Source organism: Tamandua tetradactyla, chromosome 13 (assembly GCF_023851605.1).
Source record: "Tamandua tetradactyla isolate mTamTet1 chromosome 13, mTamTet1.pri, whole genome shotgun sequence".
Taxonomy (NCBI): Eukaryota; Metazoa; Chordata; class Mammalia; order Pilosa; family Myrmecophagidae; genus Tamandua; species Tamandua tetradactyla.
Genome location: NC_135339.1, coordinates 77,326,350 through 77,353,896, shown reverse-complemented (window position 1 = coordinate 77,353,896; position 27,547 = coordinate 77,326,350). Strand labels below are relative to the sequence as shown.

At 33.0% G+C, this 27,547-nt stretch overlaps 1 protein-coding gene across 5 annotated transcripts in view; it reads right to left on the bottom strand.

Annotated features, from left to right (window-relative positions):
* ATRNL1 (attractin like 1) overlaps window positions 1-27,547 on the bottom strand; it is a 931,221-nt gene that overhangs the window by 668,676 nt on the left and 234,998 nt on the right. For all 5 annotated transcript variants that reach the window (XR_013161757.1, XR_013161758.1, XM_077126124.1 and 2 more), the window contains exon 20: window positions 5,284-5,377. Coding sequence is in view for 3 of the 5 variants with exons in the window: in XM_077126124.1 (XP_076982239.1) it covers window positions 5,284-5,377 (94 nt within the window). In the remaining 2 variants the exon portion in view is untranslated. The remainder of the gene's footprint in view (window positions 1-5,283; window positions 5,378-27,547) is intronic.

Sequence of the window (27,547 nt, the reverse complement as noted above, 5' to 3'; positions counted from 1 at the left end):
TATTTATTAGGGACTTTGAAAATATAAACAATGGCATTAAATATCACTTAAATAATGGTTGCCATTTAGGAAAATGATGATATTATGTTATATACATCTAATTTTAAAAACAAAATAAAAAATAATTACAACATTGTACATGTTAAAATATGGAATTTAATTTCCCCAAAAAGCATCTATAATTACATTAGATTAGTGACCTAAGTGAATGCCGCTCATTTGGGATTAGGATCCTAAAGGGCTATATTCTAAGAGTAAGAGTAAAGAAAGGCCTTTCAGGGCAGGAAAATCTGCTTTGAACCATCTTTATCTCTATTTAAGGTATTACTGTCCCCGGACATACAGTATGAATTAAATCCTCTTTGGAAAAAAGACTCCATCCTAGTCGCAAACAATACATAAATACATTTTGCAAAGATAATATACAGTGCAAAATAAAATTAACCCAGCATAGGGACAGTTAAGAGAATAAGAATAGGAATGAGCAGAGACAAAGAAAAGTGGAAACAGAGGCATGGGAACTCTATTGACATATGATATTATGACACTGATATTCTGTCAATATCAATATTGACAGAATATGACAATATATTTGAGGAGACAAAAGACACGATCAAAATTTTATCTAGAACACTGGAAACTACAAAAGACAACACAACTTATGAAAATTTGTGATATGCAGCAAAAACAGAGCTTAAAGTGAAATTTAGAGCATTTAATTCATTTATTAGAAAAGAGGAAGGACCTAAAATTAGTAACTGAGCTTTCACTTTAGGAAATTTAATAAAGAAATGTAAATTGAAAGCAAAGTAAAGCAGAAGATAATAAATAACAAAAATTAGAGTAGAAATCAATGAAATCTAATACAGGAAGTTAAAATACGAAGTCAATGACCAAAAGCTCTTTATTAGAAAACATCAATAAAATTGACAAACCTCTAGCAAGGATAACCAAGAAACAAGAGAGAAGACACAAATTACTGTATCACAAATGATACCACTGACTTTAAAGGGATAAGAGATGAACATTATGAATAACTCTATGCCCACAAATTTGGTTACTTAGATGAAATTATTGGCAAGACACAATCTACCACAACTCGCATAAGAGGAATAGAAACCTAAATAGGCCTATATTTATTAAATAAATTGAATCAGCAATTTATAATCTTCCAAAACAGAAAGCACAAGTCCCAGTGGATTTCACTAGTGAACTCTATCAAACATTCAAAGAATAAATGCTACCGTTCTCTATAATCTCTTCAAGACAGTAGAAACAGATGGCACACTTTCTTTTTCTAAGAGGCTAGCATTACCCTAAATTAAAAACCAGACAAAGAAGGAAAATTAAAGACCATTATCACTCATGAACATGTATGTAAATATCCTCAAAAATATAAGAAAGTTGAATCTCACAATGAATAAACAGAATTCTATACTACAAATAAAGTGAGATTTATTCCAAGGATGGGTCAATATTTGAAAATCAATTACTATAACCTATCACATCAACAGGCTAAAGAAAGAAAATCCTGTGGTCCTATCAATAGATAAAGGAAAATACTTCAGTGAAAGCTAACACCCATTCATGATAAAAGCTCTCAGCAAAAAAGGATGAGCAGAACTTTCTCAAATTAATAAAAAAAAAATCTACAAAAAACCTACATCTAACAACATATGGTAAGAAACTAGCTGTCCCCTAAGATTGGGAACAAGACAAGGATGTCTTTTATTACCACTCCAACTCAACCTTGCACTGTACATCCTAGATAATGCAATAAGACAAAAAAATGAAACAAAAGATACACAGATTAGGAAAGAAGAAATAAAACTGTCTGTTGTCAGAAGATATAATTGTTTATGGAGAAAATCCCAATGAATTGATAAAAAAATATGCTGGGACTAATAACAATTACAGTAAGGTTGTAGGATATGTTTTATATACAGAAGTCAACTGCTTCCCTATATAGCAGCAATAAACAATTGGAATTTAAAATTTAAAACACAACACAATTTACATTAGCACCAAAAAAATGAAATACTTAGGTGTAAACCTAACAAAATATATATGCAATTACATGAGAAAAACTACTCAAATCCAATGAAAGAAATCAAAGAACATCTGAAAATCATTCTAAAGTATATATGAAAAGTCAAAAGACCCAGAATCATCAATACAATACTGGAGAAGAACAAAGATGGAGGGCGGGAGGGCTAAAATGACCTGATTCCAAGATTTATTATTAAGCCACAATGAACAAGACAGTATGATATTGGTGAAAGAAAAGAAAAATAGATCAATGAAACAGAACAGAAATAGATCCACACAAATAGTTACATGACAACAATTGGTTATGTGGCTCCTTTGACAAAGGACCAAAGACAACTCAATGGAGAAAAAGCAGTCCTTTCAATAATGGTGCTGCTACAACTAGGCATCTACATCCCATTCTAAAAAAAAAAAAAAATGAGCATAAGCTATACCTTTCACAAAAATTAATCAAAATGGATCACAGACCTAACTATGAAATACAAAACTATAAACTTCCAGAGAATAACACAGGAAAAAATCTAGGTGACCTTGGGTTTGATGATGACTTTTTAGATACATCAAAAGCACAATCCATGAAATAAAAAGATTAGTAAGTTGGATTTCATTAATTAAAATGAAAAACTTCTGCTCTGCGAAAGACACAGATAAGAGATTGAAAAGACAAGCCAGAGACTGGAAAATAAATGTGCAAAATATATATTAGACGAAGCACTCATATTCAAAATACACAAAAAACTTTACAATTTAAGAAACAAACAGCACAACCACAAAATGTACAAAAGATCTAAACACACAGCCCATTAAAGAAGATAGCAAATAAGCCATCTTACTTGGGCAAATAAGCATAAGAAAAACACCATATGTCATAATATCATTATGAATCGCATGTTATTATGGAATGAAAGCAAGAATGAGCTACTACTACACTCCTATTAGAATGGATAAAATCCAAAACACTGACACCTAAAATGCTGTAGATGTGGAGCAACAGGAACACTCATTTATTGCTAATGGGAGCATAAACACAGCAACTTTAGAAGACATTCTGGCAGTTTCTTAAAAAGTTAAACATAGGCTTATCATGCAACTCAAAAATCATACACGTAGATATGTACCAAAATGAGTTGAAAACTTATGACCACACAAAACCTGCACACGAATGTTTAGAGAAGTTGTGTTCATGATTGTGAAAAACCGGAAGTAATCAAAATGTTCTTCAATACATGAATGGATTAGAAAAAAGTGTGGTACATCCACAAAATGGAGTATTATTCAAAAACAAAAAAAATTAATGTGCTATCATGCTATGAAAAGACAGAAAAGCATTAAATATATTGCTAAGTGAAAGAAGCCCATGTGAAAAAGCTACATTGTGATTCTAACTACATGACATTCTGGAAAAGGCAAAATTACAGTCAGTGAAAAGGTCAGTGATTGCCAGGGGTTCAATGGGAGTGAACAAGGACAAAAAGGTAAAGTAATGAAATTTTAAGGTCAGTGAAACTATTTTATATGATACTGTAATGGTGACTACACAACATCATGCATTTTTGAAAACCCATAGATGGGTACAACACAAATAGTAAGCCCGAATGTAAACTATGTACTTAAGTTAGCATAATGAATCAATATTGGTTCACCTATTATAACATATGTACCATACTAATGCAAGACGTTAATAATAAAAGAAACTTTGTGTGGTAGAAAGGTATATGGCAACTCTGTACGTTCTGTACAGTTTTTCTGTACACCTAAAAGTGCTCAAGAAAATTAAAGTTTATTAAAAATGTAATTAGAAACTATAATAACTAAGTTTAAGAATTTAGTCTGAAAAACTGCAAACTATAAAATGAAAATGCATTAACCAAACCTAAGAAATGAAAGGATGAAATTAAGAGTAAATTATACACACTGCAAAATAGATAAGTGAACTGAAAGGTCAGGAAAATGTCGAAAAATATTTTTTAAATATAAGACATGGAGAGATATGCTGTCATTAGAGAGATGAAAGAGAATAGAGAAAATGGAGAAACAGCAATATTTAAAGAGTATTGGCTGAAGTTTCTGAAACCCCAGCCTCATAAATGATAATATAAAATCTTATCCAAGCACATCAAGGTAAAGCTGGTGGGAAAAAAAAGGGAAAACCATTTAAAAGTCAAAGAATAAAATAAATTAAGAAGAAATTTCAAAAATCAAAATAATTCTATATATTTTAAAGGAGTTTAACTATTCCCTTAACATCTTATGTTTCAATCTTATTTTAAAGTTTAAAGGCTTTGGAGAAGTAATAAGAATTCTTATTATTAGTCGGCTCACTCTTTCTGAACTTGAAAATGTATAATGCCTCAATGGTCATTGGCTAGTCAAAAACATGATCATTTAACTTGAAATGTTTAGAATGATTCTAGGGAAAACAATACATTTGTTTTAGATTTAAAAAATTAAAATCATTTTCAATGGCTAATGGATTTCTTTGGAAATAAATTTTTACATATTTATATTTTCAAGCATCTTTTATTAAAATTTTCCAATAATTTTATAATTATTGATTTTGGAACTTATGGGATACATCAAATGAAGTACATTTATATCTAATGTAAACATATATTTGCACATATACAACTCAAACTCATAAAAATTTTATTTTAATGATACATGATACATATGAAAAATAAAGAAAAAATGAAGTACTCTGAAACAACTGCTTTCTGAATTATATTTTTTGGGGGGGAGAATAAATCTTGAGAATAATAGCTAAATTATAAAAATACAAAAACCACTCATAGACGAACTGACAGCAGAGTAACAACAACAGTAGGTTCTTGTATATTGAAAGAACAGAAAAAAAAGAATATGACTATAAGGGACTAGAATTATGATATTAATAATGAAATATTTTTAAAAGGCATAGAAACTCTGGATTTGAATTATTTAAGAACATATGGAATACAATTGTAAAGCTAACAATGAAGACTTGATAGATATGTTTTACAAAGAAAATGTTTCTTATCTAATGAGACACAAAAGACAAGCATGCATTCTATGAACTCTTTTTAAACCTCCACAAAATTGTCATTTTAATTTTTTAAGGTAATTCAAAAGATGCAACAGCTTATAATATCAGTATCTTAACCGGTACAACATTAAGCTTGAAAAAGTAAAACAATAACAATTACTTCAACACACAAACTCAATCCACAAAATTTCTAAAAAGTCACATATACTTACAGTTGGCACTGATCACCTTTTATTCCTTTAGTTGTGCAGAAACATTTTCCAGTGTGCATATGACAAATATTTGCATGGCCACTGCATGTGCAAGCTGTAAGTCAAAGTGAAAATGATGTTGAATATTCCACATCACAAACATATACACTACATTTCAGGGAAGAATAATAATAGATATTATCACCCTAGTTTTATACCATGTTATTTTCTCTTGATGGTCAAAAACTAAGATCAACATATTTGTTATTTTTAATTAAGTGGAAGTAAATTCACTTATTTGAAAATGTTATGAAATTCTTTAAAGTCATTGTAGGTATCCTAAAGTCTGTAATAGACCCAAGCTTTCATCTAATTCATCTTTGGGCTTTTTTCTATTTCTAATTTGATACTTCTACTTAATGAAATGAATTAAAGAAAGAGCTTTGGAGTCAAAGTTTAGCTTCAAAATCTGCATCTTACAATCACTAGCTTTGTGACCTCAGGCTATTTAGCCTCTCCAGACTTATTAATCTGCAAAAGGAGAATAAAACTAAATGCTCAGGACTGCAATGAGAAAAAATGAAATAATATAATTTAAAGTGCTTAATATAAAGTATTCAAGAAATGCTGTTATTACTTCTTCTACTATTACAACTGCTAATAACAAATAAAATATACCTACATATGTATTAAAAAGCATGTCAAACATTCCATGGTATAATAGTTACATGTTGGTTCAGATGAACTCGAGTCTCATTTTCCTTATTTTGCATTTATTTGCTAAAAAGCAGTGTTCTATTTTTTAGTACATAAATGTCACACTTTATTGTGCCCAATATCCAATCAACTGTTTCTTATATATATACAAACTCTCTTGTGTCTGACCCCTTCTTCTCATTTTGATAATTGTCATTCAAGATCTATTACCTACTTCCTCTGACAGCAGTACAATCACTTGTATCTAATCCCTCCAGCATCAATAATTCTAGGCTACAATTAATTCTCCAACCCAGTGATACATTCTAAGAGACAAAGCTGTTACTAACACTTTTAAAAACCTTTAATGAGAACTATTGTGCACCTGCACATAACCAGATAGGTAAACCATTATGTTAATAAAAATTAAATAAATGGTATCTTTTACTGATTCACATCAGGAACACATATGTGTGTTCCTCCCACATACAACTGCAGTTTTCTCCTCTTTCTCAGGAAAGATCATAACACAGTAAGTTACCAAGTCAGAGAATGGGGAAAAAAATCCCAGCTATGAAAAGAAAGAGCATCCAGGACAGAGGAAGGAAAAAAGTGTGGTTTCAATGTAAATTCAGAGTTTTGATTTTAATCTGGACTGAACAATTTTAATTGTTGATACAAGCACATGTTTGCAATTCATATTCTTTAGAGTTCTTTATATTAACTTAGACTAAGTACAGAATTTCAATCAAGGGCAATGGAAAAATTGTCCACTCAACACAATTTAAAGAAATAGTGGGAGAGAAAAATAAAGTTGTGTTTTAAGTATACTCCATGAGTCTTGCTTATCACTTCAATTACATATTTATTAGGAAAAAAGTGGGAAAACCAAAGCCAATATTGCTTATTATTTTTGTGATGACAAGAGGTTATGTGAATGATTTTAAATTGCATATACATTTTTTAGCTTATAAAACTGTTCATAATTTATACAATGGGATGGGTACTCATGAAACCATTCAATTTAAGGATTAGAATTCTAGTGTTACCAGTGTATGGGTCTGTGCATACTTCCTTAACTTATGTTGCTTCCTCCAACACCAGAAATAAACACTAACTTAAATTTAGTGATCATAAAAAATTTCTTATTTTTTAAAAAATAGCACATTTAGATCATTTAAAAAATTTAACTTTCCAACAAAAAATAAAAAAAGCTGCAAGAAATTTCTAAAATAGTATTATACAATGTACCCTCACTAAAATGCAAGTAGATCAGAATTTAATAACAAATAAAAGAAACTCACCAAAAAAAAACAGATATCTGGAATTTTTTTTTAAAAATTCTAAATATCAAATAAGTCGAGAGACGTCATAATGAAGAATTTCTAAGTTTTGTAAGTAAAAAGTAATTAAAGCATTAAAATGTTAGTGAAAATTATTCAGATATCAAAAAGTATGAGTTACAGCAAATGTAGTACTAAAATGGAAATTTGTAGTCTTAACCATTATAATAGAAAAGAAGCCTAAAAACTTGCCAAGGAATTCATTTAAGAAGTTGTGAAAAGGACAACAGAATAAATTTTAAAGGACAGAAAAAAATGCTGATAAAAAGAAGTGAAGAAATGAATGAAATTGAATATATAGACAAAAAAGGAAGGACCCAAAAGACCAAAATCAGTTTCCCAAAAGATTAATAAAAATAGTCTATTTAAAAACTGGTGAGAGGGGTTGCAAGGGTAGCTTAGGGGTAGAATTCTCGCTGCCATGCGGGAGACCCAGGTTCGATTTCTGTTCCATACACTTCCCAAAAATCAAGCACACAAGCAAAAACAAACAAAAGCAAACCAAATAAACCAAAACTTCAACAAATGGTGCCGTAATAACGGGATACTCACATGGAAAAATAATGAAATGTGACCCCACCACACAGCATACAAAAAACAAACAAACAAACAAAAAACTGGTGAGACTCATGAAGAAATAAAAAGCAAAGTCCCAGATAAAAATATATTGCATGTAAAAAAGGAATATACCCACAGTTTCAGCACAGACTAAAAAGAACATGAATCAAAAACTTGCAGCAATAATTTTGAAAACTTAGACAAAATGGGCATTATTTCTAGGAAAAATGTAAATTGTGAAGACTGACCATTAAAAAATAGAATCAGTTTTTTTAAAAAAAAATCCTCATAGAGAAAATGCTAGATGTAGATAGTTTTACTTGAAAGAGCTACCAGTAACAGATTATTTTAATTCTATTAGAAAATAGAAAATAGAGAATGCAAATTTCACAATACCCAAAATTAAAATAATGCCCAAGGACTATTCCTCATACTTCTACAACAAGCTTTTGCTGCAGAGAAGATGATTCAGGAAAATACCGCTATTCAAGGCTATCGTAATACTGTCCTAAACAAATATGCGGAAAATTCAGTACCTATGATTTCTTATTGAAAAATCTACTAGAAGAAAAACTTTATCCAACCAAGAGATAACTAGGAAAATTTCAGCAAAAGGATAAATGATGAGTGCATTTTATTGTAGATCTAAGACTAAATGAAAGGTGGAGGTAGGAACAAGTGTGGATGAATAATATATAAATATTAAATTTTCACGAAATACAATTACTGTAATTCTAAAATATGAGTATATGGGAAAGAAAAGAAAAAAAGGTAGGATGAGTTTAGGCAATCAGTGGAAGTTAAAAAATAGCATTAAAGAGAGGCAAACTAGATTTTGAAAATTAAATAGAATACAGGGGACTAAGACATTTTAAAAAGCATAAGAAAAATGGTAAATACCAGAACAAAAATACAAATCTCCCTAAATCTAAAGTTATTTTTTTAATTAAGAGCAGAAAAAACATACCACAGGGCAGGAAATGTTGACGCAGTGGCAGAGTTCTCACCTGCCATGCCAGAGATCCGGGTTCAATTCCCGGTGCCTGCCCATGCAAAAAAAAAAAAAAGAAAAGAAAAACATACCACAGAGAAGGAAGCCCAGCAAATATAACATGATACACTTTATAGAATTATATGTCAGAACTGAGGGAAAAACTCTCAATTAATAGGTTTATCTCACCTATTCTAGCTCACAAAACACAGTAAACTAAATGTTCTAGAGATGTACCCAAAACAAAGCGTTCCAGAAAAGCTAAAATAAAGGGATGTATCGAGTAAAAGGAAACAAAAAGAATGCAAGGATAGCATTATAGTCAGAATAAAGCAAAGCAAAAAGTCTTCAATATGACAAAGGGGGACCTTTTCACTGGCAAAAACTAAAACTCACTATGAATATATGATAGCTCTGAATACCTAAGTACTAAACAACAGGACAATTATGCTTATACAGCAAAACTATAGGAGATGCAAGAAGACATAGAAGACAGAACAATATTTTGGACTTCCACATATCACTCTGAGCAAAAGACATGTCAAGTGGACAAAAAATAAGTACAAATATGAAAAAACAACACAATTAATAAGGTTGATGTTATGGATAGATATCAATTTTTACATCATGATATTAAAGAATACACCTCCTTCTCTGAGGCACATGAAACATTCACAAAAAGAGTCAAATATTATGTCACAAGAAAACATCAGTAAATTCCACAAAGTAGAAATATTACAGAGACACTCTTGCACTCATTTAATTTAATTATTAGCAATTATTAATAAATAATTTATTTAAAATAATGATAACGACAACACTACATATTACAGTCTATCTGACATACTTCAGGTAGTCACAAGAGGAAAATTCAGAGCCCTAAAACACTTTTAATAATAAAATGAAACAGTAAAGGTAATTAAATTCCCAAGTCAAAAGGTAGAAAGAGAACAATAAAGTAAACTGGAAGAAACCTTAATGAGGCTAGAAAAAGTACACACTCTTTAAATATATAACAAGACCCAGAACTCAATATTTTAATTCAACTTCATCTAGAAACCGATAATAAAGAAAGGTGAGATATTTGAAGCAGGAAAATAAGAAACCAAGTACGATTGCCCCCCACACACACACACACACAAAAAGAAATGGCGAGATGAGAACACTTAGCCTTTAAATGTTCAAGTGAAAGGAGGAGTCACACATCTCTCACTTTTAGTCAAAAGCTAGAAATGATTAAGCTTAATGATTAAGCTCGAGGCATGTTGAAAGCCAAGAAAGGCCAAAAGCCAGGTCTTTTGTGCCAGTTAGCCAAGTATTGAATGTGAAATTATGTTACTTTTTGATATTTTTCTACACTCAATCAATATTGAGCAATGGTGATTAATGAGTATGGGTTTTGGAAGAGGGTGAAGAAAATGTCTAAAATTCAATTGTAATGATGATTGCATTATTCTGTGGCTATACTAAAAACCATTGAATTGTACTCTTTAAAATAGTGAATTTAAAAAAAATTAAAAATAGTGAATTTTATGGTATGTGAATTATATCTCAATGAACATGTTAAAAAAAACATTGGTCTCAATCAAAATATGGAGCATTCTATCATACTAAGCTTCTAGCTAATTGCTTTACAATTTTCTCTGAAAAAAAATAGATAATTAATATAAAATAAATACATTCCTCCACACATGAAAAATAAGCTTTGATACCAGGTAGATTTCTAAGAAACTGGTTCTTTACTAGAAAAGATTTCTATATAAAGATGTGAGCTTCTTTCATAAAGGTCAAATAAATATGCATAATTTTCCTTTAAAGTGCAGTAATCATAGACAATGTGCAGAACTGCAAGGAATAAAGGAAACTATCATTGTGCAATACAGGAACACTAAGATATGCTGATAATACATAACTTCATGAGTAGTGAAGTATCATGACATCCTATAACACTAACCTTCACAGTTACATATTAATACTGTCTTAGATTTTGAATGTCACTTTAAAATTATGCATATTAATATTTAAAAACTTGAATAAACGTTTTATGTACCCTTTATGTCCATACTTGCAGAATTTCTTAAAAGAATTTTCACTGCATAGCAACTTTAATAATGTCCAAGATAAAAAAAATTGCATTAAACTACATTGTAATATGAACTCATTTTTAGAGAATTCCTTTATGGGACTGTACTTCAGAGTAAAACAGCACAAATGCATTTTAAATTCGATAGTTCAAAATTTATGCTTCATGACAGTGTTGAAATTATTCTGTTATTGTCAGCATTTGAGACAGAATATTTTTATGCTGAATAAGCACCTATAAACTCATCACACAGTGGCCTTTGGTTTGGCAAATTTCAAATGATGATAATTTTATAAACCCAGATATACATTAGAGAGATATGTGGTCAAATGATATGTGTCCCCCTGGAATAAAAAGTTGTAATATCAACTGATAAGCAAAATTAAATACTAAGAATAGAAAAAAGATGCTATAAAGGTTATTTGAACAAGTTCAATACAATGAATATACTTTAGAAACATGAAACCAAAAGTCGTCATTCATAACTTGAAATAAGGTTTAAGTTCCTACATACTTCCATTGCTACATCATTGCTCTGTCACATACATATAAGAATAACTTGGATATTAGGAGACCATGTCAACTCAGACTTCCTTTGTATACTTCTAGCACAATTACACTTAATGATATAAAAAAGATATGTTTTGGTATTAGACTTCAAACATAAGGATTCCAGAAAGATGAAAGTTCAAACACCAAATGACTTGCAATTCTATTGCTCAAACTAATATTTTATTTATAGCTCTGAGCCCAAATTTCCATCCATAGCTTATGAAAAGAAGATGCAACATATAGCTATTTCTTTTTCTTTTTTTAGGAAGACCCAGGTCTCCCACATGGAAGGCAAGCATTCTACCACTGAACCACATAGCTGTTTCTTTTTACATAAACATGAAATATCAATGCCAATAATATCTAGCAATATGATTCTATCACTAAAAAACACTAAAATTGAAACTATTGCCATATCACATATGCTGTTAGGAGAAGTATCAATTGTTTTCTACTGGAAAGATGTTAGTCCCAATAATTTCAAAAAAGCCATTTGACTTACAGAAATTAATGTGCTTACTTTGATGTTGTCACCTATACTTGCCTGAATTAATAGTAAGTGGGAAATTATTAAGTGATTATTTTTCCAATAAAAGCAGTATATCAAAACTCATGTATTCATTCTCTTAGCTAGCATTTATTGCATGTCTATTATGCACAGGCACTGCTCTAGCAGTGTGAATATGTTGGTAAACAAGCATCCAGAACTCAAGTAACTGGAACCTGAAGTAAATGGCACTGTTTCAAGGACTTAAGCTATATGTTGGAAAGTCATAAAGTGCCAAGAGGATGTAAGATTTATATTTTGCATTCCAAAGCTGTATAGCATATTCAATAAAAGAAGAGAAATTCTAACGATCTAATCTGTATGCAGGGTCGGTAAATGACTTCCTGGAGGCCAAATACAACGCTTGTTATATATTTTTTTATAGCCCATAAACTAAGAATGACTATTACATTGGTTTTAAATGGTGTTAAGAAGAAAAAGAAGTAGAAGGAAAAGGGGAGAAGGAAGGAATAAAAGAGATCTCACTTGGCCTGGAAAGACTAAAATATTTACTATCTGGTCTTTACACACGCAAAAAAATATCATTCCTTGATCCATAATAACAAAGCACAGAACACACAATTTGTCAACATCACGGTCTGATGTAATGTATAAAACCTGCAACCTCATTAAAATAAATAAAAGATTTTTTAATAGAGTTGAGTTAAGCATAAGTATTGATAAAAATTTTACCAAAACAAATTTTAACCCATCTCCTTAAATGCATTTTTAGTATCTTACTTACAGCTTAGATAAAATAACATCTTCAGGCGGGCCGCGGTGGCTTAGCGGGCAAAGTGCTTGCCTGCCATGCCGGAGAACCTCGGTTCGATTCCCGGCCCCAGCCCATGTAAAAAAACAAACAAACAAACAAAATACAATAAAACAAGAAAATGTTTAAAGATGTTTCCCTTTCTTCCTTCCTTCCTTCCTTCTCTCTGTCTTTCCTTCCCTTCCTCCCTCTTTATTTAAAAAAAAAAAAAAAAAAAAAAAATAACATCTTCAGTCATGCTTCCTTCTCTTATTCTAGCTAGATAAATTTCTGACTGGCTATACTTAATGCCTAACACAAAGGATTTAACACCTTCAATATTGACTTTAGATATTTTATTTCATCTTAAATTTCCATTCACCTAAAAAATTAGGACAAAATATTAAGCTCCTGGCTCATAGGCATGAATATAGGTAAAAATGACACGCACTATTAGAACCCATTCACAAAGCAAACATAATTACCTACTGAAATCTCAAATATTCTTTCCCACATTTAGTCATCATATCAGAATTTACTACTTGCCTTAGTTAAATTTTCTTAAGTTCCAATTAACTACATTTTTATTTTATCTCTTTTTAAATCTGCATTTTTTTCAATGCGATTGCTTTAAAAGATACCCTTGAATAGTTATCAGTCAATGAATCAAATCATCTGCAAAAAAAGTTACTGAGTATTAATTATGTTAGACATATAAGACCTGAAGTAGTTTTATGCTAATACATAACCCTTTCACACATATTATGTCGTATAATCTTAACACTATAGGAAATATATCCTTTGATAGGGAAACAGAAGAATTTCAAAGGTTAAAAAAAAAACTTTCCCACATTAAACTTCTAGTGAGTGGCAATGTAATTATGCGAGAAATCTTAATTACATGCGTAAGATTTTTTAAAACATGTAAAACTATCTCTATTTGTAAATAATATGATAGAATATCTTGGAACACTTGAAAATCAATGATTAAACTCAAACGATATGAATTCTGTAGGGAAACTGGCTAAAATAATTACTATACAAAAATAAGCAGCCTTCATATATATAAACACTATCAGTTATAGGATTTAATGTTATAGAAGACTCCATTTACAATTGTAAGAAGATAAAATGGTTAGAATTAATTTAACAAAAAAATATGTAAAACCTGTAAGAGGCATAAAAGTAGTCATTAATACATGGAAAGACATCCATTGTTCTTAGACAAAAACCAATATCATAAATATGTCAATCGTCCCTAATATCTCCCTGAGTTAATTTATAAATTTAACCCAATATCAACAAGCTTTTTTATGACAGTAAATAAACTGAGAAAAATCAGTACATGAAAAAATAAACATACAAAAAGAATAGACAGGGAAATCATTAAGAATAAAAAGCTACAAAAAGGGGTTAGCACTACTGGCATTAAAATACACTATAAAGCCTCTATCATTAAACAATGTGATATTGCACATAAACAGATAAACAGATCTGCAGAATATAACAGAAAATCCAGAAACAGACCAAAGAACATATGAAATCCTACTGCATGAAAAGGTGCATCTCACACCATGGAGCAAAATGGATTTTTTAAAAATAAATGGTAAATATCAAAGGAACCAAAAAAAAAAACTATTAAACGAATTCAACAAAGCTGCAAGGTGCATGACTCAGTGCAAAAATCAGCTGTGTGTCCACATGACAACAATAAACAATCCAAAAGAGAATTAAGAAAACTATTCCATTTAAAATTACATCTAAAAGAATAAAATATCTAGGGATAGGTTTAACTAAGGTGGAAAAAATCCATTCACTGACAGCAACAACACATTGCTGAAAAAATTAAAGATGACAAAAATAAATGGGAAAATATCCCATGCTCATGGAACGGAAGATATTTTGGTTTGCTAAAGCTGCTAGAATGTAATAAAACAGAAACAGCTTTTATAAAGGGATTTATCAAGTTACATGTTAAAGTTCTAAGGCATAAAAACATCCAAACTAAGACATCCAGAGAAAGATACCTTGACTCTGAAGAAAGGCCAATATCCTTTACAGGGGAAGGCACATGGCTGGCATCTGAGGTTCTTGCTCCTGGTTCATTACTTCCAACTTCTGATCACAGTGGCTTTCTCTCCTAGCATCTGTGGGCCCTCACTTAGCTTCTTTTCTTTGAAAACTCTGGGTTTCATCTCTTAGCATGTACTGGGGCTGAAGATTTCTTTTCTTCAAGCATCTGTGTCCTGGTTTTCATACAGCTTCCCTAAGCATCTATGTCGGTACTTCAAGCATCTCCAAATGTCTGTGTCTGTGTTGGCTCTCCAAACATCTCCAAATGTTTGCATCTGAGCTTTCTCCAAAATGTTTCCCCTTTTAAAGGACTCCAGTAAATTACTTAAGACCCACGTGGAAATAATCTAATCAAAAGGTTGTACCCACAATTGAGTGGATATCAATTGTGGAAAAAAGAAGTCCCACCCTACAATAGGTGTGCCCCAAAAGATTGGATTAGGATTGAATGAAAATGGCTTTTCTTGGGTACATAACAGTTTCAAACCAGCACTAAGGCCAATATTGTTAAGGTGTCAATATTTCCCAATGTTTTTAGACTGCAGTTAAAAACTCTACAGATCCCCATTTTAGAAATGGAGAAGCAGTGAAAGATTAAGTAATTATTCAGGGGCTATAGTTCTCATGAGTGTACAATCTCAAGGATTTGTATCTATCTGTACAAATCTTTGCTCTTTTCCATGGCACAGATCTGTGGCTTCTAACTCTGAGTACTGTGCTCTTCTTACCACATTTCAGCTACCTTTGTGCTGAATAACCTTTTTAAAAAGCAGCATGGGAGACATAGAATGATAGATAGATAGATAGATAGATAGATAGATAGATAGATAGATAGATAGATAGATAATTTCCTAATGTAATTTACAGATTCAACATAATTCCAATCAAAATTCTGGCAGCCTTTTTACTTGAATGGAAAAGCCAATCCTCAAATTATATGCAAGGTCAAGGGGCCCCAAATAAACAACAGTGTTCAAAAGGGAGAACAAAGTTGGAAATCTCACGCTTCTCAATTTCAAAACTTACTTCTAGGCTACAGTAATCAAAAGAGTGTGATACTAGCTTAAGCTCAGACAAATAGGGACAATGGAATAGAACTGACAGTTAGAAATAAACCCACACATCTGTGGCCAATTGTTTTTCAACAAGAATGTCCAGTCCACTCAATGGGGAAAGAATAGTCTCTTCAACAAACGATGCTTGGAAAACTGGATGTTCACATGCAAAAAAAAATCAAGATGAACCCCTACCTCACACAACATACAAAAATTACCTTGAAATGAAACAGCAACTTCAATATAAAAGGCAAAACCATAAAACTGTTAGAAGAAACATAGAGGAAATCTTTAGGATATTGTATTAGGCAGTAGATTCCTAGATATGACACCAAAAGCACAAGCAACAAAAGAAACTGTAAATAAATCGAACTCCACTAATTTTAGAACTTGTATATTAAAGGACATAACCAAGAAAGTGAAAAAACAATCTGAAGAATGGGAGAATATATTTGGAAACCATGCATCAAAAAAGGGTGCAATATCCAGAATGTATAAAGAACGTCTACGTCTCAAAAACAAAAAGACAAAAAAAAATTTTTTAATGGAACAAAGACTTGAACAGACATTTCTCAAAAGAAGATATGTAAATGGCCAAAAAGAACATGATAAGATGTTCAACATTATTTGCTATTAGGGAAATGCAAATCACAGCCACAATGTGATGCCATCTCATAACACTAAGATTGCTATTATTTAAGAAGCAGAAAATAACAAGTTTTGAAAAGGATATAGAGAAACTAGAATATTGCTGGTGGGAATGTAAAATGGTACGGCTGCTGCAGAAAATATTTTAGTGGTTCCTTGAAAGGTAAAACGGAAATATCATATGACTCAGCAGTTCCTCTCTTTGGTATACACCCCAAAGAACTGAAAGCAGAGATTCAAAGAGAAATTAATACACCAATGTTCATAGCAACATTATACACAAAGCCAAAAAGTGGAAACAACCCAAGTGTTCATTGACAGATGAATGGATAACCAAAATTTGATCTATCTATACCCTGGAATGTATTAAAATGAATGAAGGACTGATATATGTTACCACATGGAAGAACTCTGAAGACATTATGTTGAGGGAAATAAGCCAGATACAAAAGGACAAATATTGTATGTCTCTACTTATATGAAATATCGAGAATAAGCAAATCTATAGTGACAAAAAGTAGATCAGAATTTACAAGGGGTCAGGGAAGGGGAGAATGAGGAGATACTGTTTAACAGGCATGGAATTTCTATTTGGTAATGGATAGTAGTGATGATAACACAACAATGTGAATGTAATTAATACCATTGAATCAAACAGTTAAACGGAGGGGAGAGAGGGAGGGAGGGAGGAAGAAAGGGAGGGAGGGAGGCGGGCTGGGAGGAAAGGGATAACTGGTGGGAAAACGTAAATTTAGATCTATATTACACCATATACAAAATTAAACTCCAAATAAAGAAAGATTGAAATGTAATCAATTAAAGCCCTCCAAGCATAGAAAAAAATATGGGTGACTTCCTCTTTAATGTGGGTGTAGAGAAAGATACTCTGATTAAAATTCAAGATTGATAAATTTATTAGATTAAAATTTTTTTAAAACTTCAGCAAAAATGGTCCTTAAATTTAAGAAACTAAGTTCAACTTCACTTACAATAACTAAAATCTGAAAGTATAAAAATACATTCTGCTGACAAGGATGCACAGAAACATACATTATTGTTCTCATACACTGCTGGTGGGAAAGCACACTGGTACAACCACTGAAAATATCTAATAAAATTACATATATTTATCTTTTGAGTGAGCACACTCAATTTTAGGAATTTACCATGAATATATACCTCCCACAATACAAAAGTACATGTGCAAAAGGGTTGTCAATTCATCATTGCTGGTATTCAAAAATGATGAAACTACCTAAATGTCCATCCATTGAAGACTGGGTGAATAAATTATGGTACATACTCACAATTTATTTAGTACCAGGGGTCCATAAAAATGAACAAGGAAGATCTTGATGAACTAATGTGGAATGATTTCCAAATTATATTAAGTTCAAAGCAATGTACAAAAACTATGCTACACTTTGTGTAAGAAAAAAAAAAGTGAGAAATAAGAAAATTTGAATGTGTCTTTTCATTTAAGCCAAAAGAAAAGGAGGGAGGATAACCCAGAGACTAGTTTGAGATTAGCAACTTACAAGGTTTAAGCGAGAATGGAGTGGAAAGAATAAAGGGAATGGTGGGAGGTGAGAAATATTTTATTTGTACATTCCTGATATTTGGAACTGTTAGGATGTTTCACACACTCAAAAAAGAAAACAACAAGAAGAAATTAGAAAACCCCTAAAATTGGCATAAACAGAAATAAATGAATGAGCTTTATCCAAATGATTAACAGCCACAATGAAGCAGAGAAAACTAACCCAAATACCTTTTAAATGCTGTAATTGGACTACAGGTCCTCAGGCTAAAGACAAAAAGAACTCTAAACAAATAGTGAACTCTAATTAGGAGGTTTCTTTTACACAGGACCATGCATTAGCAATTCTGAAGCTACTTTCTTCCATCCTAGGACCGAGCAAATAAAAAAATATATTGTGGATAACTGAAGCCAGATTCCTTGCTGTCAGAGAATGGAGTTAAAAATTTGGAAAGGAGGAAGGATAGAATTAACACTGTAGTATTGTATAGGATAGGAGAATTATTAGTGTGAATTCATGGATTTTAATATAGAAGATAGGAAGATAAAAAAAATGGCTTTGGGTGTGTGTGTGTGTATATGTATGAGAATATGTATGTCTGTGGGCAGACACCTACATAAGTACTGTGATTCATAGCTACTCCCCAGTGTTGTCTGCTAAGATCACCTAAAACAGTAATGCCCCAGTAGCAATGAGCCTAGTAAAAGAAAGAGGGATCCTTTAGAATGGCCTGCTTCCCAGACTGGTACATAAAAGTACAAAATGAGTAACAAAAATATAAAAGTGCTCAAAGAATAATAAAGATAATTGATGATGAAGATAGATACATTATGATAGATAGAAAGATAGATAGATAGATAGATAGATAGATAGATAGATAGATGATAGATAGATAGATAGATATAGATAGATAGAGAAATAAAGAAGGAAAGATAGAAATAGAGGGAAAGAGATAGATAAGAGGAGGGAAGAGAGCTCTTCATTATAGTAGAAAGCCAACTAATTAGTGTAAAAAATGATGAGATTAGAAAATCACCATTTGGTAAAAACTATAAAAATCTTTGCTTCAGGCAAAAATTATCAGTGGATGCTAAAACCAGGAGATGAAAGTTTGAGGACTACTCAGGTATTCACATAGTCTCAAAGCATCTCCCACAAAAATACTCATTAAATATAAAGATAAAATATTAACTGTGGTGAAGAAATTGGCCAATACCATTTTAATGAAATGGACATGGTAAGCAGTAAACATTGCCATCAGTGGGATGATGAGAACATGTGGTTCTTGATGTGATAAGAATTCAGCATACACTTCTTATTTCTGCCAGAGGTACATAATCAGAATATAAAGAAATGTAAGACAAACTCAAATACTGAACATTCTACAAAAAAAAAAAAAAAAAGGTATTCTTTAAAAATTTCAAATGCCATGAAAAAAAGGGAAGATTCTGGAAATATTCCAGATTAAAGAAGACTAAACAGGAAACAGACTGAATACAATTAATAATCTTAAATTTTACTTTGTTATAAAGAACAGCATTGAGACAATTGGTGTGCTGGTTTGAAAGGATGTATGTCCCCTAGAAAAGACATGTTTTAATCTAAATTCCATTTCATAAAGGCAGAATAATCCCTATTCAATACTGTATGTTTGAAACTGTAATCAGATCATCTCCTTGGAGATGTGATTTGATCAAGAGTGGTTGTTAAACTGGATTAGGTGACAACATGTCTCTACCCATTTGGGTGGGTCTTGATAAGTTTCTGGAGTCCTATAAAAGAGGAAACATTTTGGAAAATGAAGGAGTTTCAGAAAGAGCAGAGCAGAACAACATAGCCACGAGAAGCGGAGTCCACCAGCCAGCAACGCTTGGAGATGAAGAAGGAAAATGCCTCCCAGGGAGCTTCATGAAACAGGAAGCCAGAAGAAGCTAACAGATGACGCTGTGTGTTCGCCATGTGCCCTTCCAGATGAGAGAGGAACCCTGACTGTGTTTACCATGTGCCTTTCCAGATGAGAGAGAAACTGACTAAGTTTGCCATGTGCCCTTTCACTTGAGAGAGAAACCCTGAACTTCATCGGCCTTCTTGAACCAAGGTATCTTTCCTTAGATGGATGCCTTTGATTGGACATTTCTATAGACTTGTTTTAATTGGGACATTTTCTCAGCCTTAGAATTATAAACTAGCAACTTACTAAATTACCCTTTTAAAAGCCTTTCCGTTTCTGGTATATTGCATTCTAGCAGCTAGCAAACTAGAACAATTGGTAAAATCTAAATAAGACCTGTAGATTTAATAACATGTATCAGTGTTAATTTCCTCATTTTGTACTGTGGTTAAGAGAATTCCTAGTTTTTAAGAATTACATGCCAAAATATTTGTGAGTATATGCCTGGCAAAATTGTACTACTAATAAATATTAGTTATAATTTTAAAAATATAATGCCTGGAGCTTGGTTGACTAAGAAAATCTCAATGTCATTAACTAAAACATGGAAAAACAGAAAGAGGGAAGAAGTAAAGATATAGTAGAATATGAGAAATATGGTAAGATACGAAGCCAGAAAAGTTATTTGGGGTCAGAGCATAAAAAGCCATGAAAAGTCTTATGAAGTAATTTTTAATTTACTTCATGAATAATTTGGTGTCAATGAAAGATTTTAGAAATGCTAATGAAATCATGTGAATGGTTTTGAAAGCCAAGAAAAACATAGCATTGTTACTCTTCCTATAAAGGAAGTAAAAGGATGGATTACAATAGACAGAGTATAAATACAGAGGGCATTCATTCATTAATCCAACAAACATTTAATGAGACCCTTTTCCATGCCTGGCACTCTGTAACAGCAACAGAAGAGAAGAGAGACCATGGAGTCCTGAACACAAGGCAGTGGAATGAAAGGAGGAGACAGATGTCAGACACAGCTCAGAGCCACAGTTAGCTGTGGCTGATCGAGAGTGTCTTCCTTTCTCCGGAACCAACTTTCAGCCTTACATCCTGAGTGCCTTTCCCGTCCTAACTAGCCTGAAAGTGTGACTGCAGAGAAAAGCAACTCAGACTGAAGAAGGAAAGAATGGAAAAAACACAACTTTAGACCATAACTGTTCGAAATATCAGCATTGCCCCCAAACTTCCCCGCTTCTCTCCCATACTACCCAGATGCCTGAAAGGCTTTTAATTACAGAATTCCTTGTCTCCCTTCTAGTCCTTACAGATTCCAAGTAGCCTAATTACTGCAAAGGAAAAATTCTGAACCAAGTGGTCCCGCTGGAAACCGCAGTAAATCACTCACACCTCTCACTAATAAACTCCCCTTACTATCTTCCAGTTCATTTCCTCCTACCATTCCAGCCCTTAAAGGCATGCTGTCCTAAAATAGCCTTTTCAATAATTGGGCATGTAAGATCTGGATAGTAACAGCCAAGAGGATGAAAGAGGACCCCTATCTTACACCTTACACAAAAATTAGCGCCAAGTGGATCAAACACCTACATATAAGAACTAGCACCATAAAGCTTCTAGAGGAAAATGTAGGGAAACATCTTCAAGACCTAGTAATAGGAGGTAGCTTCCTAAATTTTACACCCAAAGCACAAGCAACAAAGGAAAAAATAGACAAATGGGAACTCCTCAAAATCAAATGCTTCTGCACCTCAAAAAATTTTGTCAAAAAGGTGAAGAGGCAGCCAACTCAATGGGAGAAAATATTTGGAAATCACATATCAGACAAAGGTTTGATTTCCTGTATATGCAAAGAAATAATACAACTCAACAACAAAAGAACAAACAATCCAATTGTAAAATGGGCTAAAGATATAAATAGGCATTTTTCTGAAGAGCAAATACAGAAGGCACAAAAGCATATGAAGAGATGCTCATTTTCACTGGCTATAAGAGAAATTCAGATCAAGACTACAATGAGATGCTACCTCACACCTATAAGAATAGCTACTATTAAACAAACAGGAAACCAAAAATGTTGGAGAAGATGTGGAGAAACTGGGAAACTTATGCACTGCTGGTGGGAATGATAAAAGGGCAGCGACTATGGAAGACTGTTTGGCGGTTCCTTAAGTAACTAAATAGTGAGTTGCCCTATGACCCAGCAATAGCACTACTTGGTATACACCCATAAGAGCTAAAAACAATGACACAAACAGACATTTGCACACCGATGTTCATAGCAGCATTATTCACAATCGCCAAAAGATGGAAACAAACCAAAAGTCCACAATAGACGAATGGATCAACAAAATGTGATATTTACATACGATAGAATATTATGCAGCAGTAAGACAAAATGACGTCCTGAGGCATATGACAAGATGGATGAGGCTTGAGGACATAATGCTGAGTGAAGTTAGTCAGACACAAAAGGATAGACACTGAATGAGTTCACTTTTATGACCAGGATAAAGGTATAGTCAGAAGCTTATAACACAGAAGACAGGGGACTTAGAGATACACAGAAGCTAGAGATGGGTGAATTGCTAGCTAATGAGATTGAATAGATTGGAGCGAAGGTGATTCTCTAGTGGGTCTAGAAGTAATATTACCATACTGAAGATGAACAAGATTGAAAGGGGTTGTATAGGCCTATGTGTCCCACTGACCCACACTAGAAATATGAATGCATTCTTGTAAGAATTACTTCAAAGATATGATTCTTGTATAAAGAGTGTCTAAGTCCATGGTACGGGGGAAAACTGATATTGCATATTATGAGCTATGTTAAAAAGGAAACCATCAGCACTACCACAGCAACAGCAGAGGTAAATAATGGGGCGATGGACAAGAGTTAAGAGAAGGGTTAGATTTCCTGTTGTCGGGAGTGTGTTTATTAGTTTTCTGTCTCTTGGGAACAATGAAATTATCTAAAATTGAGGATGCTTATGGAATGTGGACTTTGGGCCTTCTGTATGATGCCCAATGAATGCAGGTGGCTGAAGGATGCACTGACCGAGAAGTAGATTGGCGAACAATAGTGCATACTTATGAAAATAGGTTGTGCTGCTACAAAAAGGAACAATGTTGTGAGGCATGCAACAATGTGAATGAACATATGGGACATTTGGTGAGACAAAATAAGCCAGAAACAAAAAAACAACAATGGTATGGTCACCTTTAGAAAATGCTTATAAGAAAACAGGGGCCTCCAATGTAAGCTTTTAGAGCAGACACATTAAGTCCGGATTGGTGATTATTACTTCTGGGTTTTGAGAGGCTGTCTTATATATATAACCTGATTTTAGACATAAGAATGAAGCTGAACAGGTGGGGGTTAAGTAATCCAGAACATAGGGGTAAGGAAGACAGTGTCTATACTTTAGAACTACACATTCTCTTTGAGACCAATGGAAAAAAGGTTTATTTGATCTGCAACTGAAGCTTTCTGTAGTGCATAATCTAATTCAACCTATCTGTATAGCTCATTTGAACAAATGAAACACAAGAAGCACAGAATAAAAAAGTCCTTCAATCCTGTATAGATTATTGTAATGCCTAGAAACATCTTAGAGTTTATTAAGCAGATAATCAAAAAGTATTGGCAAAGTCCCCTGAGGGAGGGGAGAAAGAATATGGAATTAATAAACCTTACCATCAGGGAATTCCCTGATATTGTGTCAAACTTTACGGATGCCCAAATCAATAGGCCTCGATCATGAGGCTCACTCTTGTGAAGCTTATGTAGGCAGCAGAGAAGTTTAGACTACCTATAGGCATGCCTAAGAGTTACTTCTGAAGGACCTCTGTTGCTGCTCAGATGTGGCCTTACTACCTCTATGCCCAACTCTGCAAGTGAAATCATTGCCCTCCCCACTACATGGAACGTGACATCCAGGGGTGAAAGTCTCCCTGGAAGTATGGGAGATGACTCCCAGGGATGAATCCTGGCACCATGGGATCAACAATTATATCCTGGCCAAAAGGGGGAAAAGAAGTGTAATCAATAAAGTATCAGTGGCAGAGAGAGTTCAAATAGAGTCGAGAGGCTACTCTAGAGGTTGCTCTTACACAAGCTTCACGTAGAGCTTGTTACCTATCATAACCTGCCAACCCCTAACCAGGACCATTCCAGCCAATCCTAAAGAACACCTAGGGCAATTCATAAGATTTCACAAGGGTTCCAGGTACTAGAGTAATTTGCCAGAAACCTACAACCTCCAGATGGATCCCTGGTCCAGACAAGTTCTGAAACTTAGCCCAGCCTCTCCATAACATCAGATAATTCCATCTCCCTACCTCATATTAGGGACAGAACCTTCCAATATCAAAAATTTAGAATTGTCATAGCCCAAACAACCCCAAAGTGAGGTACAGAAAAATCAAAGGTGATGGTGGAATTTTAAATAAAAGATAGAACTTAACAAATGAATATGAATGCTGAATCATTAAATTGATATCTCTTTTAGTCTCCAGTATTTTAGAGCAGCTAGAAGTAAAAACCTAAAATTGTGAAATTGTAACCCATGTCAAAGTCTGAAATATATTCTACAACGAATTGTGGTACTGTGCTTTGAAATTTATTGCGTTTTTGCATACATGTTATTTTCCACAAAAAAAGAAGGAAAAAAGTCGATTGTGAGATAAAAAAGTATTTAAGCCCTCTAGCCTCCTATATTCTGGAGCAGCTAGAAGGAAAAATACGAGAGGATTCTATTTTAGCCCATGACAAACTCTGGGATCTGTCCTGTATCCACCTGTTGAAGAGTGCTTTGAAAACTTTCTTTTTTATTTCTTTGCTTTGTATATATGTGATGCTCTAAAATAAAAAAAGGTAAAAAAAAAAAAAAAAAGAAATTGTTAAACTTTGCAATTATGCCAATTGTAAAGGAGATGAAAAATAGTAAAATTAATTATAAGTGCATCATCACTAAACAAAAATTATAAAATATTTATTTCTGATAATTTTTAAAAAAAGCATGTTGCTCTTTGTTTTGATGGAGTTGAGTTACTCTACCTCTCCTCTGCAATATCAGCCTCTGAATAAAGTCATCTTTATTACAAAATACGATAATTTACACTGTATTGATATATTTTCTATTAAAAGAAACTTTCATATTTCCTTTACTACAATTCATAAATCAGATTGCAGACAACACAAAAAATAATACAGCCAAAAATCATACATTTTTATTAATGTACTTAAATCTATTGATGTTATAGGTAGTGTTCCAGTTTGCTAGCTGCCAGAAAGTGAATGCCAGAAATGGAACAGCTTTTAAAAAGGGGACTTTTTGAAGCTGCTAGTTTACAGTTCTAAGGCCATGAAATTGTCCAATATTAAAGAAAGGCTATAGAAATGTCCAATCTAAGGCATCCAGGGAAAGATACCTTGGTTCCAGAAGGCTGATGACATCCAGGGCTTCTCTCTCAACTGGAAAGGCACATGGCATACATGGCAATGTCTGCTAGATTTCTCTCCAGGCTTCTTGTTTTATGAAGCTCCCTGGGGCAGGGAGTAGGGGTAGAGGTGGGGTCTTCTCAAAGGAGACCTTCTCCAAAGGTCTCTGGCTGCTTGGGCTCTCTTGGCTCCCATGGTTCTGCTTTTTCCAAAACTGATTCCCTCTTAAAGGGCTACAGTAAGCAACCCCACACTGAATGGTTGGAGACACATCTCCATGGAAACCATCTAATCAAAAGTTACCACCCACAATTGGGTGGGTCACATCTCCATGGAAACAATCAAAGAGCTCCCACTCAGTAATAATGAATGAAGATGAAAGAACTTGGCTTCCCTGGGGTTCACAATAGATTCAACCCAGCACAGCTAGTAATAATAATATAATAATATTTGCAATAATAGCTAGCACTGAGCAGTTAGAATTTGCCAGAAACACATATTATTTCATATATAAAGTACCTCATCTAAGAATGAGAATCCTTATACAACTATGTGATGATATTGTGAGCCACTGATTGTACACCATGTATGGAATGTTTGTATGTCAAGAACGTTTGCATGTTTGTATGTTTAGTTTTTACAAAAAAAATATTTTTAAAAAAAACTGAGAACCCTGTTAGGGTATAAATTAAATTAGCTTGTTTTCAGATGAGAAAACTGAGACTTTAAGAGAGTAACTAATTTACCCAAGATGACAGCAACATTCCCAGGATATATATCAAGCAGTATGATGCCAAAGCCCAAGCTCTTAACAGTGTTTACCCTTCCGTAGCTACAAATATAATATAAACATATAATTACTACAGAGCAAGTCTGACACAGAGCGAGTATCTTCCTGAACATTAATGGAAATAAAATAATTTAATAAGAAAACATTGAAATTGTTAATTTTAATGATAGAATAATCATAAGTATACCAGTCTAAAAATAATCAAGAAAATCCCAAGTACATTTATATTATATTGACAACAATGCTAGATTAATTTTAGAAAGTTGAAATTAAGAAATAAAATCTAAACTTGCAGTTCATTTAAAACCTCACTATGTGTATCAGAGGCAGAGAGAGTTCAAATGAAGTTGAGAGGCAACTCTGGAGGTTGTTCTTATGCAAGCTTCAGTTAGACATTGCTACCTATCATAACCTGCCAAACCCCAACCAGGACCATTCCAGTCAATCCTAGAGAACACCTAGGGAAGATTCTACAAGGGTTCCAGGTACTAGAGTAACTTTCCAGAAATCTACAACCTCCAGATGGGTACCTGAACTAGATAAGTTCCAAAACCCAGCCTCTCCACAACATCAGATAGTTCCATCTCCCTACCCCATATTAGTGACAGACCCTTCCAACATGAAAAAGTTAGAACGGCCAAGCCCAAACACCCCTAAAGAGAGGGATAGAAAGATCAAAAGTGATGCTACAGTTATACAGAGAAGATAGGATTTAACAAATGAATATGATTGCTGAATCATCAAATTGATATCTCTCTTAGTCTGAAATATCTTACAGCAGCTAGAAGTGAAAACCTAAAATTGTGGAATTGTAACCCATGCCAAACTCTGAAATATGTTCTACCACTAATTGTGGTGCTATGCTTTGAAATTTACTGTGTTTTTGTATATTTGTTATTTTTCACAAAAAGAAAGAAAAAAAGTCAATTGTGGTGATAAAAAACATATTTAAGCCTTCTAGCCTCCTATATTCTGGAGCAGCTAGAAGGAAAAATCTGAAGTGATTATATGGTACCCCATGACAAACTCTGGGATCCGACCTGTAACTACTTGTGGAAGAGTGTTTTGAAAATGATTTCTTTTTTATTTCTCTGCTTAGTATACATATTATACTATACAATAAAAGTTAAAAAAAAACACCTCACCAGGTGAATATAAATTCATGTCCTTCTTTCCCATATTTTCATCATAGACTTTGATGTTTAATAAATGCATCTATTAATAAAGACATGAATTTTCTCAATAAGGTGAATTAAAAATTAAGAAGCCATAGTAAATTCATACTTTTCAGGGTTTATACATTGATTG